We start from the raw sequence: 12,621 nt of genomic DNA on the forward strand, positions 1-12,621 counted from the left end.
GCCTGCAGCGCTGAAGAGATCCCGAGATCTCTCATAGACTAACATTGCGAACCCGACGCTTGTCTCTACACTGCACCCGGCCGCCCCCGCGCCGCTGAGGGTGAAATTTCTGTGTGGGCTTGTGTCCCCCCCGGTGCCCTACAAAACCCCCCTGGTCTGCCCTCCGAAGACGCGGGTACTTACCTGCAAACAGACCGGAACCGGGGCACCCCCTTCTCTCCATTCTAGCCTATGCGTTTTGGGCACCACTTTGAACTCTGCACCTGACCGGCCCTGAGCTGCTGGTGTGGTGACTTTGGGGTTGCTCTGAACCCCCAACGGTGGGCTACCTTGGACCAAGAACTGAACCCTGTAAGTGTCTTACTTACCTGGTAAACCTAACAAAAACTTACCTCCCCCAGGAACTGTGAAAATTGCACTAAGTGTCCACTTTTGAAATAGCTATTTGTCAATAACTTGTAAAGTATACATGCAATTTTTATGATTTGAAGTTCCTAAAGTACTTACCTGCAATACCTTTCGAATGAGATATTACATGTAGAATTTGAACCTGTGGTTCTTAAAATAAACTAAGAAAAGATATTTTTCTATATAAAAACCTATTGGCTGGATTTGTCTCTGAGTGTGTGTACCTCATTTATTGTCTTGTGTATGTACAACAAATGCTTAACACTACTCCTTGGATAAGCCTACTGCTCGACCACACTACCACAAAATAGAGCATTAGTATTATCTATTTTTACCACTATTTTACCTCTAAGGGGAACCCTTGGACTCTGTGCATGCTATTCCTTACTTTGAAATAGCACATACAGAGCCAACTTCCTACATTGGTGGATCAGCGGTGGGGTACAAGACTTTGCATTTGCTGGACTACTCAGCCAATACCTGATCACACGACAAATTCCAAAATTGTCATTAGAAATTGATTTTTGCAATTTGAAAAGTTTTCTAAATTCTTAAAAGACCTGCTAGGGCCTTGTGTTAGATCCTGTTTAGCATTTCTTTTAGAGTTTAAAAGTTTGTAAAAGTTTGAATTAGATTCTAGAACCAGTTGTAGATTCTTAAAAAGTATTCCAACTTTTAGAAGCAAAATGTCTAGCACAGATGTGACTGTGGTGGAACTCGACACCACACCTTACCTCCATCTTAAGATGAGGGAGCTAAGGTCACTCTGTAAAATAAAGAAAATAACAATGGGCCCCAAACCTACCAAAATACAGCTCCAGGAGCTTTTGGCAGAGTTTGAAAAGGCCAACCCCTCTGAGGGTGGCAACTCAGAGGAAGAGGATAGTGACTTGGAGGAAAATTCCCCCCTACCAGTCCTATTTAGGGAGAACAGGGTCCCTCAAACCCTGACTCCAAAAATAATAGTCAGAGATGCTGGTTCCCTCACAGGAGAGACCAACACCTCTGAAATCACTGAGGATAACTCCAGTGAAGATGACCCCCTGTTAGCCAGGATGGTCAAAAGATTGGCTTTGGAAAAGCAGCTCCTAGCCATAGAAAGGGAAAGAAAAGAGATGGGCCTAGGTCCCATCGATGGTGGCAGCAACTTAAATAGGGTCAGAGATTCTCCTGACATCCTAAAAATCCCCAAAGGGATTGTAACAAAATATGAAGATGGTGATGACATCACCAAATGGTTCACAGCTTTTGAGAGGGCTTGTGTAACCAGAAAAGTAAACAGATCTCACTGGGGTGCTCTCCTTTGGGAAATGTTCACTGGAAAGTGTAGGGATAGACTCCTCACACTCTCTGGAAAAGATGCAGAATCTTATGACCTCATGAAGGGTACCCTGATTGAGGGCTTTGGATTCTCCACTGAGGAGTATAGAATTAGATTCAGGGGGGCTCAAAAATCCTCGAGCCAGACCTGGGTTGATTTTGTAGACTACTCAGTAAAAACACTAGATGGTTGGTTAACTGGAAATGAAGTGTGTGACTATGTTGGGCTTTATAATTTGTTTATGAAAGAACACATTTTAAGTAACTGCTTCAATGAAAAGTTGCATCAGTATCTGGTAGACCTAGGTCCAATTTCTCCCCAAGAATTGGGAAAGAAGGCAGACCACTGGGTCAAGACTAGGGTAACCAAAACTTCCACTGGGGGTGACCAAAAGAAAGGGGTTACAAAAACTCCCCAGGAGAAAGTGGGTGACACTAGAAACAAAGAAAAAGAGTCCTCTGTAGGCCCCCAAAAACCAGAACAGGTGGGTGGGCCCCAAGACACAACCCAAAACAAAGGTGGGTACCAGGGTAAGAACTGGGATGCCACTAAGGCATGGTGCCACAACTGTAAACAGTCTGGGCACCACACCAAGGACACTTCTTGTCCCAAAAACAAACCCCAGAACAAAATTCCAGGGGTAACCAGTGTAGCCATGGGAGATGACTCCTCAGATGAGGAGGTCTTCATAGCCTTCAACTGGAAACAGGGCCCAACAGGTGAGTTGGAGATTCCAGAGGGAAGTAGACACTTCCACCACCTACTGGTGAATGGAATCCCAACCACTGCCCTGAGAGACACTTGTGCCAGTCACACTATTGTGCATGACAGGCTGGTGCTCTCGAACCAGTACATCCCAGGTGAGACTGCCAGGGTAAGAGTTAGCCTAGACAGGGTCACTAAGAGGCCTGTGGCTTTAGTGCCCATAGAAGTGGGTGGCACTCTTAGCTGGAGAAGGGTAGTAGTCAGTACAGACCTCCCCCTTGATTGTCTCCTTGGAAATGACTACCCAGAGGTTAGTCAGAGCCCAAGAGAGGAACTGGTCCAGTGCCAGTCCTCTCCCAAGGATTCTGGAAATCCTGCCTCTGCAGTAAATGCAAGCAGGCCCCAGAAGAAGAAGAAAAGAAAACAGAGTAGGAGGGGTGGACAACCTTTAGCCAAGGTTACAGCAAGCCAGGGAGATTCTGCTCCAGTAGGGGAGAACTCCAAAAATGGCCCTGATAAAGTCCAACCTGACCCACAAGAAGTCCTGGCTAGTCAGGCAACTGTTAAACCTGAGTGGGTGGCTCCTCAGCCAACAGAAGAAAGAGTGGAAGAAGGGTGTTTACTACAAGATGTGGTAACCCCCCACTCCAATACAGCAGACAGGCAACCTGAACCCAAAGAAGCCTGTAACTTAGCCCCTTCCCTTTTAGGTGAAGAGCTAAAGGTGTGGTTCTGGGCACTGACAGCTGTCAGTGGCCTCTGCTGGGTGTTAGCCTTTATGGCTGCACTATCCTTAGCATGGTGGTCTGACCCCATGCCAAATAGCAAGTTAGGCCCCCTGACCCTATTGGTCATGGTGGGGTTACTCCAGCTCTGGGTAACCTCTCTGGGTAAGCTAGGGGTGACCCTGGCCAAGATAAGGTTAGCAGAGGTGGACACCTCTAAGACCAAAATAGAAAGAATGGGTGGAGACATTGAAGAGGCAGACAAGAGGCAATTCAGACTAGGTCCTATCACTGTGGAAGTGGGTCAGTTCCCCAAAGGGAATGACCTGAACAGAAGGATGTAAGGCAGAGTAGGCCCTGCAACTAACCAGCCTATTTCTCCTACTCTTCCTCGCCTGACAGACTAGGAAGACTCTCCCAGCTTGGGCTGAGTCTCCTGGCCTGTAGGCTGGGGGGGGCTTGTGTAAAGAAATGGCTCCCTGTTGCAGTTACCCCCCACTTTTTGCCTGATACTGATGCTGACTTGACTGAGAAGTGTGCTGGGACCCTGCTAACCAGGCCCCAGCACCAGTGTTCCTTCACCTAAAATGTACCATTGTATCCACAATTGGCACACCCTGGCATTCAGATAAGTCCCTTGTAACTGGTACTTCTAGTACCAAGGGCCCTGATGCCAAGAAAGGTCTCTAAGGGCTGCAGCATGTCTTATGCCACCCTAGAGACCCCTCACTCAGCACAGACACACTGCTTACAAGCCTGTGTGTGCTGGTGAGAACAAAATGAGTAAGTCGACATGGCACTCCCCTCAGGGTGCCATGCCAGCCTCTCACTGCCTATGCAGTATAGGTAAGACACCCCTCTAGCAGGCCTTACAGCCCTAAGGCAGGGTGCACTATACCATAGGTGAGGGTACCAGTGCATGAGCACTGTGCCCCTACAGTGTCTAAGCAAAACCTTAGACATTGTAAGTGCAGGGTAGCCATAAGAGTATATGGTCTGGGAGTCTGTTTTACACGAACTCCACAGCACCATAATGGCTACACTGAAAACTGGGAAGTTTGGTATCAAACTTCTCAGCACAATAAATGCACACTGATGCCAGTGTACATCTTATTGTAAAATACACCCCAGAGGGCACCTTAGAGGTGCCCCCTGAAACTTAACCGACTATCTGTGTAGGCTGACTAGTTTTAGCAGCCTGCCACACTAGAGACATGTTGCTGGCCCCATGGGGAGAGTGCCTTTGTCACTCTGAGGCCAGTAACAAAGCCTGCACTGGGTGGAGATGCTAACACCTCTCCCAGGCAGGAATTGTCACACCTGGCGGTGAGCCTCAAAGGCTCACCTCCTTTGTGCCAACCCAGCAGGACACTCCAGCTAGTGGAGTTGCCCGCCCCCTCCGGCCAGGCCCCACTTTTGGCGGCAAGGCCGGAGAAAATAATGAGAAAAACAAGGAGGAGTCACTGGCCAGTCAGGACAGCCCCTAAGGTGTCCTGAGCTGAAGTGACTCTAACTTTTAGAAATCCTCCATCTTGCAGATGGGGGATTCCCCCAATAGGGTTAGGATTGTGTCCCCCTCCCCTTGGGAGGAGGCACAAAGAGGGTGTACCCACCCTCAGGGCTAGTAGCCATTGGCTACTAACCCCCCAGACCTAAACACGCCCTTAAATTTAGTATTTAAGGGCTACCCTGAACCCTAGAAAATTAGATTCCTGCAACTACAAGAAGAAGGACTGCCCAGCTGAAAACCCCTGCAGCGGAAGACCAGAAGACGACAACTGCCTTGGCTCCAGAAACTCACCGGCCTGTCTCCTGCCTTCCAAAGATCCTGCTCCAGCGACGCCTTCCAAAGGGACCAGCGACCTCGACATCCTCTGAGGACTGCCCCTGCTTCGAAAAGACAAGAAACTCCCGAGGACAGCGGACCTGCTCCAAGAAAAGCTGCAACTTTGTTTCCAGCAACTTTAAAGAACCCTGCAAGCTCCCCGCAAGAAGCGTGAGACTTGCAACACTGCACCCGGCGACCCCGACTCGGCTGGTGGCGATCCAACCCCTCAGGAGGGACCCCAGGACTACTCTGATACTGTGAGTACCAAAACCTGTCCCCCCTGAGCCCCCACAGCGCCGCCTGCAGAGGGAATCCCGAGGCTTCCCCTGACCGCGACTCTTTGAACCTAAAGTCCCGACGCCTGGGAGAGACCCTGCACCCGCAGCCCCCAGGACCTGAAGGACCGAACTTTCACTGGAGAAGTGACCCCCAGGAGTCCCTCTCCCTTGCCCAAGTGGAGGTTTCCCCGAGGAACCCCCCCCTTGCCTGCCAGCAGCGTTGAAGAGATCCCGAGATCTCTCATAGACTAACATTGCGAACCCGACGCTTGTCTCTACACTGCACCCGGCCGCCCCCGCGCCGCTGAGGGTGAAATTTCTGTGTGGGCTTGTGTCCCCCCCGGTGCCCTACAAAACCCCCCTGGTCTGCCCTCCGAAGACGCGGGTACTTACCTGCAAACAGACCGGAACCGGGGCACCCCCTTCTCTCCATTCTAGCCTATGCGTTTTGGGCACCACTTTGAACTCTGCACCTGACCGGCCCTGAGCTGCTGGTGTGGTGACTTTGGGGTTGCTCTGAACCCCCAACGGTGGGCTACCTTGGACCAAGAACTGAACCCTGTAAGTGTCTTACTTACCTGGTAAACCTAACAAAAACTTACCTCCCCCAGGAACTGTGAAAATTGCACTAAGTGTCCACTTTTGAAATAGCTATTTGTCAATAACTTGTAAAGTATACATGCAATTTTTATGATTTGAAGTTCCTAAAGTACTTACCTGCAATACCTTTCGAATGAGATATTACATGTAGAATTTGAACCTGTGGTTCTTAAAATAAACTAAGAAAAGATATTTTTCTATATAAAAACCTATTGGCTGGATTTGTCTCTGAGTGTGTGTACCTCATTTATTGTCTTGTGTATGTACAACAAATGCTTAACACTACTCCTTGGATAAGCCTACTGCTCGACCACACTACCACAAAATAGAGCATTAGTATTATCTATTTTTACCACTATTTTACCTCTAAGGGGAACCCTTGGACTCTGTGCATGCTATTCCTTACTTTGAAATAGCACATACAGAGCCAACTTCCTACACTCACATTTCGGTGACAGAAAGTTTTGGAATCTGAGAGGAGCCACGAATTTTCCTCCACCCAGCGTTCCCCCAAGTCTCCCGATAAAAATGGTACCTCACTTGTGTAGGTGGGCCAAGTGCTTGTGATAGGGAAGAGCCAAAAACATGTTGCAATTGAGGGGGGAACCAAAGCGGGTCCAAAAGGGCAGTTTGAAAAACAAAAACAAAAAAAAATTAGGCTGACAAGTGCAGCAGAATTTTTATCGGTATAGATGAGACAATGCTGGATGGTAGGAATTTTGTGAATTCCTGCAGATTCCGGAAGGTTCCATCACAAAAATGTGGGAAAAATGTGTGATTTCCAGCAAAGTTGGAGGTTTGCAGGGCATTGTGGGTACGAAAATGGTACAGGTGCCTGTGAAGCACACCACCCTGGAATCACCTAGATGTTTAGTTTTCAGATGTGTCTAGGTCTTGTGGATTTTTGTACATGGCAGCGTCCCAAAGTCCATAAAGTGCAGCCCTCACCATTCCAAGTGGGACGATTTTGAGAGTTAGCCAAGCTCTCATGGCCCAAATGTAAAACGAAAACCCCAAATAATCAAATCTCCTCTTGCTTGCTGTGGGATAAGATGTTTTAGTGTGCGGGGGAGAGTTGAAAGACTTACCCCCCCTTCAGTTGGGGTGGGGGCATAACCAGGCCCATACTGGTTGGTAGCCACCACCCCACTATTTTTTATTTTTTTTTATTCCCTGGCATCTAGTAGACGTTCTGCCACCCCCCCCCCCCCCAGGGTGTGGATCGGGGGTAATTGCCCCATCTGCCCACTGATGGGAAGAACAACTTTGTCCCCATTTATTTGGGGTGGGGGTATGACCATACCCCCACCCTCTTATTTTGAAAAAAAAAAAATCTTCCCTGGTCTCTGGTGGGCTTTCCGCCCCCTTGGGAGAAGATGGGCCTTCCAAAAATAAGCGATATGGCCAACAGCAATGTGCCCCCATGGGGAGCAACCCTTGCCCAAGGGGCTGCCTCCCCAAACAAAACACACACACATACCAATCCCTGGTGCCTAAGTGGTCTCTGCCCCACCGCCCCCACCGCCCCCAAGGGCAGATCGGCCTAATAGAAATAGGCTGATCTGGCCCCAAGGGGAGGAGAAATGGCCTAAAATAAATCCCCCCTCCCCCCCGAGTGAAATTGGCGCAAAAAAGAAAAAAAATAAATCCCCGGTGCCTAGTGGTTTCTGCCCCCCTTGGGGGCAGATCGGCCTAATACAAATATGCCGATCTACCCCCAAGGGGGGGCAGTAATGGCCTAAAATAAATTGCCCCCCAGGGTAACGACCCTTGCCTAAGGGGTCGCTCCTCTTGCGTGAAATTTGCGTTAGAAAAAAAACTCCCTGGCGTCTAGTGGTTTCTGCCCCCCCTTGGGGGAAGATTGGCATCATAAAATAGGTCAATCTGCCCCCAAGGGGGGCAGAAATGGCCTAATTGTTATTTGCCCCCTAGGGGAGCGACCCTTGCCTAAAGGGTCGCTCCCCCACCTCTTAAAAAAAAGAAGAAAAAAAAAAAAAAAAAAGTTCCCTGGTGCCTAGAGGTTTCAGCCCCCCCCTGGGGGTAGATCGGCCTAATAATAGGCTGATCAGCCCCCGGGGGGGCAGAAAAGGCCTTGAAAACAATATGCCCCCCTGGGGAGTGACCCTTGCCCAAGGGGTCGCTCCCCTTATGCCAATTTCCCTAAATGAAAATAATCCCTGGTGTCCAGGGGGCATTTTAGTAGCCGGATCACTTCACGATCCCGCAGCTAAAATGCTCTGAGAGACTTCAAAGGGAAGGAAATGAATTTCCTTCCCTTTGAAGCCTCTCAGGGCCCCCATCACATGATCGGAAGAGAAATGCAAAAGCATTTCTCTTCCGATCGGATGGGAGGGGGCCTCTGTGAGTTCAGCGCGCGATCGTCCCTGCCTTTGGGGGGCGGTGGGAGGGAAGACCACAGAGGGAGCGCAAGCGTTAGCGCTCCCTCTCGGTTCTGTGCCGCGGACGTAATGGTTACGTCCTGGGCACACAAGCACTGTGCCGCAGGATGTAACCGTTACGTCCGTGGCGCAGAAGCGGTTAAAACTGTATATTTTCTTTTAAAGAATGCCAATGGTATTCTATCGTGTGATTGGTTTGGCTCTGTGTTGGGGTATAGCATTGAAGATAGATTGTATTATGACAGGATGTTGAAAACGTCATGATATCATTTTCATGAAGGGAAGTAACTAGTTGATTGCGAGCGTCAAACAAGACAGGCACACAATTTATGTGTGAAAAAAAACAGCGTGGATATAACATGTTTAGTAATGAATTATTAAGGGTATGCAACAAGTCAGAATTCATTCAGTAGATTAAAAGGTGAAGTAACATTTTTCCAAACAATTCATCTGGCTCTGCTGCTCCTCATTTCCATCTATCAATCAAACATTTTTTATGGCTTATGCACATCTATAATTGCATTAACTGTTGTCCGTTCTAACACTCTAGATTCCCAAACCATAATCCTCACCATATCTGCAGTTTGATTCGCTTGCCATCAAGTTCTATCGTCCTAATTTTGAAGTCGATACCTGTAAAAATAAATAATACATATGCAATGAAATATCAAAATTTCTGGATAAAATTAATTACTTCTCAAAGGTTCAGAGCAAGAACTCTTATGGACGTTAATATTTTACAAAGTGCAAATTGTGGCTTTCAACAGATTTACCTACAATAAAAGATGAGGGGTTGCAGCCACCAGGCCTTACCGGGGCCACCAAAATGCTTGTTCAGACGAGGAGGAAAAGCTTAACGTCAGCAATACACAAGAACGTTTTTGCAACCTGCCCCACACTCAATCATGTATGCTAATTTAGAGGAAAATTAAGCAAGTTTTCTATGGCTTATAAATCATAGAAAACACTGGTTCCCAACCTTTTGACTTATGCAGACCCCCACTTTATCATTACTGGAACCCAAGGACCCCCACTGAACCATTCTTGGAATCCAGGGATCCCCCCCAATGAGTCATTACTGAAAGCTGGGGACCTAATCTGTTAACATTTTATAATTTTCTAAGCAGTCGCGAACCCCCTGAGGAGGCTTTGTGGAACCCCAGGGGGCCCTGGACCACAGGTTGGGAACCACTGATAAAGAAGCTTCTTGCTCACAATTTGGAAAATATCAGATTAGTGACATGACCATACCCAAAGGTAAATTTAATCTAAGTAAGCAGAAGCTCAAAATGAATAACTACACTTGGTTTGACCCTTGCTAGGAAGCGGAGTGAGTGACACTAGGGTTTCTGCCTCAGAAACAAGGTGCCCAGAAGGGCCCCCACACATATGTCCAGCTTGCAACTAATCTTCAACTAATTATTAATGGCTAAATTCATCAAAAGACCGGCATTTCCCAGGTCTCCACCTGGAATTAAGAAAACTGCCTCCTCTTAGGCCACAAATCAGGAATCCCAAAAGGCAAGGAAACTGCCTTGATCAGCATTTAGAGAAGAACACTGTTTTGTAGCTGAACAGACCACCAGCCAAATCACCCAGAAGGTGGAAGTTATCTGCAAATACAACCATCTATCCTACATCTCGCTTCTTCAATCCATGTACAAGTCTAGCCAAACCTTTACTGCAACAAGGTTGTTGTACCCTTCTGACCCTTACAGAGGACTCTAAAAGCTTCCCATACAGGTCGCTCTCTAAAATGCTGCTCAACCAACTAGATTTAGCAAATAGGTAGGTTTTTCTTACCCAAGCACTGAGAAGGGCTTAGGGGTCAGGTCAGTAAAACTATACTGTACAACAATATAATTACTCCTCCACTCTGAAGGTAAGAAAGCAACCGGGTTACAGGTCACTGGGAGACAGCACTGGAAGGGCTGGGGGCTTCAGCTCCACTGTCAAGAAGATATACATACGAGATTATGGTACGTGCCCTGTGCATTTCTAACCCATGATGCACCATTGAAAACGAGGGAGGTTGGAAAATGCTGGTCCTCAAATACATGGGCTGTAGATGGGAAATGGAAATATGATTTGTGGTCTCCGAAATAGGCTACTCTTACAACCACACACATTCCTCTCCGTTTCAGGCTCTTGTGACTACCAATCAAATGTCTCTTGCTGATGGTGGACTCTTCGGGTAACCCTCACTTCCTGTTGATATCTCCAAAAAAAGTCATCACTTGGGTCTTGCAGATCTGTCCAGGATATGCAGCTAGCTTTCCTATAGGCCTAGTCTTTGGGACATGTGCAAAGAGAGGGTTGGAGTTCCTTGGACGGACTGCATCTCAAGGAGGGGTAGACTTCTAATTTGTAGCCCACTAGATATCACTGAGCTACCCTAGAACTCAGATATAAAACCAGTTACTGTAAAATCTCAGGCTTGTAGACACTATCTTTGACACTTGCAACAGCATCTGCTGTTAACATCAACATTTGAGTCTCATTGCAAATGCAGTGATAACACAAACTGTACCGATACATGCAGTTGGATACACAGGCTTTGGCACCTACTGAACCATGAGCAACAGGGATAAGAAGAGGGCACCACAGAAGTACGAACACTACTGCAAGGCAAGCGGACACCTGTATAAAGAAACTGATACATGGGTGAAAAAAGCTAACAAATTATACTGGCATAGAGACCCAATTATGGAAATGCTGAATATTGGTAAGGGAGAAAGGTATAGTAGGAGAAGGAGACTGCTGCTTGGTCAATGAGAAACTAGAGTAGAGTATGAACAGACGCTTCAACAATAGCAAGAGGTACAATCATGCTCACAATGGTAAGAAGGTACAGTCATGCTCATTGGGACAGGGATGCAATATGTGCACACCATAACCAAAACACAAGACTATCTGATCACACTGACCCATGTCTGGTGGAAGGTCACAGGCACCCACTGAACTATAACTAGTGACATACATTCAGAAAAGATAAAAATACCAGACAACAGTGCAGGAACTGAGAACCCAAGAAAGGTCCAAGAGCCATGTAAATGATGAAACCTGTGTTCTCGCAAAAAGTTTAAATTCTTGCTTTTGCCATTGCTGAATCACCAAAATGTACGGCAGCCACCATCCAGTTCAAGTAGGTCTGGCTTAATAAATGCTTGCACACCAGTGTGTGGCCAACTACAAATGTGGCTGTAACCACAATATATGTGGAATCTATGTAAGATGCAATTAATTAGAACTAAAAACTTTATTGAGTAGCATTATAGCTTGTGAATTTTCTTTTCCAACGAAATTTTAAACAATTTTAAGCAACAACAAAAATAAAGCACTGGCAAATCCAATAGGTTTCACCTGTGCAAGACCTAATTAGGTTGTCATTATTTTTTAAAAGATGTTGCACAACAGAGCTGGCTCGGAAGATTGGAGAAGGTGGGTGGGGGGGGGGGAGGGGGGTGGTTGCCTGCTCGGGTCTCCCTTGATCCACCACAGACCAGTATTTACAGGTATTAAGATTAAAAGAGTACTGTGCACGTGCGAAGTGAGTTTAAGGCAATAATTTATCTTGTGAATTTCATGTATATTTAGGGTTTGTGCGATAACCTCATTACACCCTCATTAACCTTACATTGCCTTTCACTTTTTCATAGAAAACGTACATAGTGGCAGACATTCTGACAAAACAATGGCTTAGCTGTGTACATTTGCAATATGCTATACTGAAGAATCTTACAAGTATTTGTTATATAATGAGGTGTAAACGTATACTTTGACAACTGGGTCTTATGCAGCTGCCGCACAGAAGAAACCTTTCAGGGAGGAAAACAGAAGAAGTTTCTCTCTCACTCTTTTTTTTTTTTTAGTAATGATACGCTGGGCTACTTCTGTATCAAAATAGGTCAACAGGAAATCTTTAATGATGAACTATCTTCAAACTCTCTGGGTGTCAATATTGCTCACTTATCAGAACAATACTGTGGTATTTTCTATTTCCACTCCATCCGGTTGAATTTCTTAGTCGTGCCAAAAGGTATGACACAATCAAGTTGAAGATACCAGCTTAATTTTTAGCCTCCAATTTCAAATTCCTTCACATTTTCGGAGTGTGTGAAATGTTTTTAAATGTTCAATTTAGCTTTTTATATGCATATAAGTTATGAATATATTATTTACCTTAAGTGGGTGTCATGGAGCCAGTGGACCATGGATTCAGGACCTCTGCACTATGCTACCAGACTTACAAGGACGGAAACAAAACAGTAGCATATATATATATATATACATACTTTTTTTTTTTTATGAGCCCCTGCATGAGATAGATGCATGATACAAGAAAGTTACTGCTATG

At 46.4% G+C, this 12,621-nt stretch overlaps 1 protein-coding gene across 1 annotated transcript in view; it reads right to left on the minus strand.

Moving 5' to 3' along the window:
- Nucleotides 1–12,621, minus strand: part of RAB8A (RAB8A, member RAS oncogene family) — a 63,844-nt gene that overhangs the window by 39,361 nt on the left and 11,862 nt on the right. The window contains exon 2 of the mRNA XM_069216398.1: nucleotides 8,837–8,897. Within this exon, the coding sequence (XP_069072499.1) occupies nucleotides 8,837–8,897 (61 nt within the window). The remainder of the gene's footprint in view (nucleotides 1–8,836; nucleotides 8,898–12,621) is intronic.

This window comes from Pleurodeles waltl, chromosome 12 (assembly GCF_031143425.1).
Source record: "Pleurodeles waltl isolate 20211129_DDA chromosome 12, aPleWal1.hap1.20221129, whole genome shotgun sequence".
Classification (NCBI taxonomy): Eukaryota; Metazoa; Chordata; class Amphibia; order Caudata; family Salamandridae; genus Pleurodeles; species Pleurodeles waltl.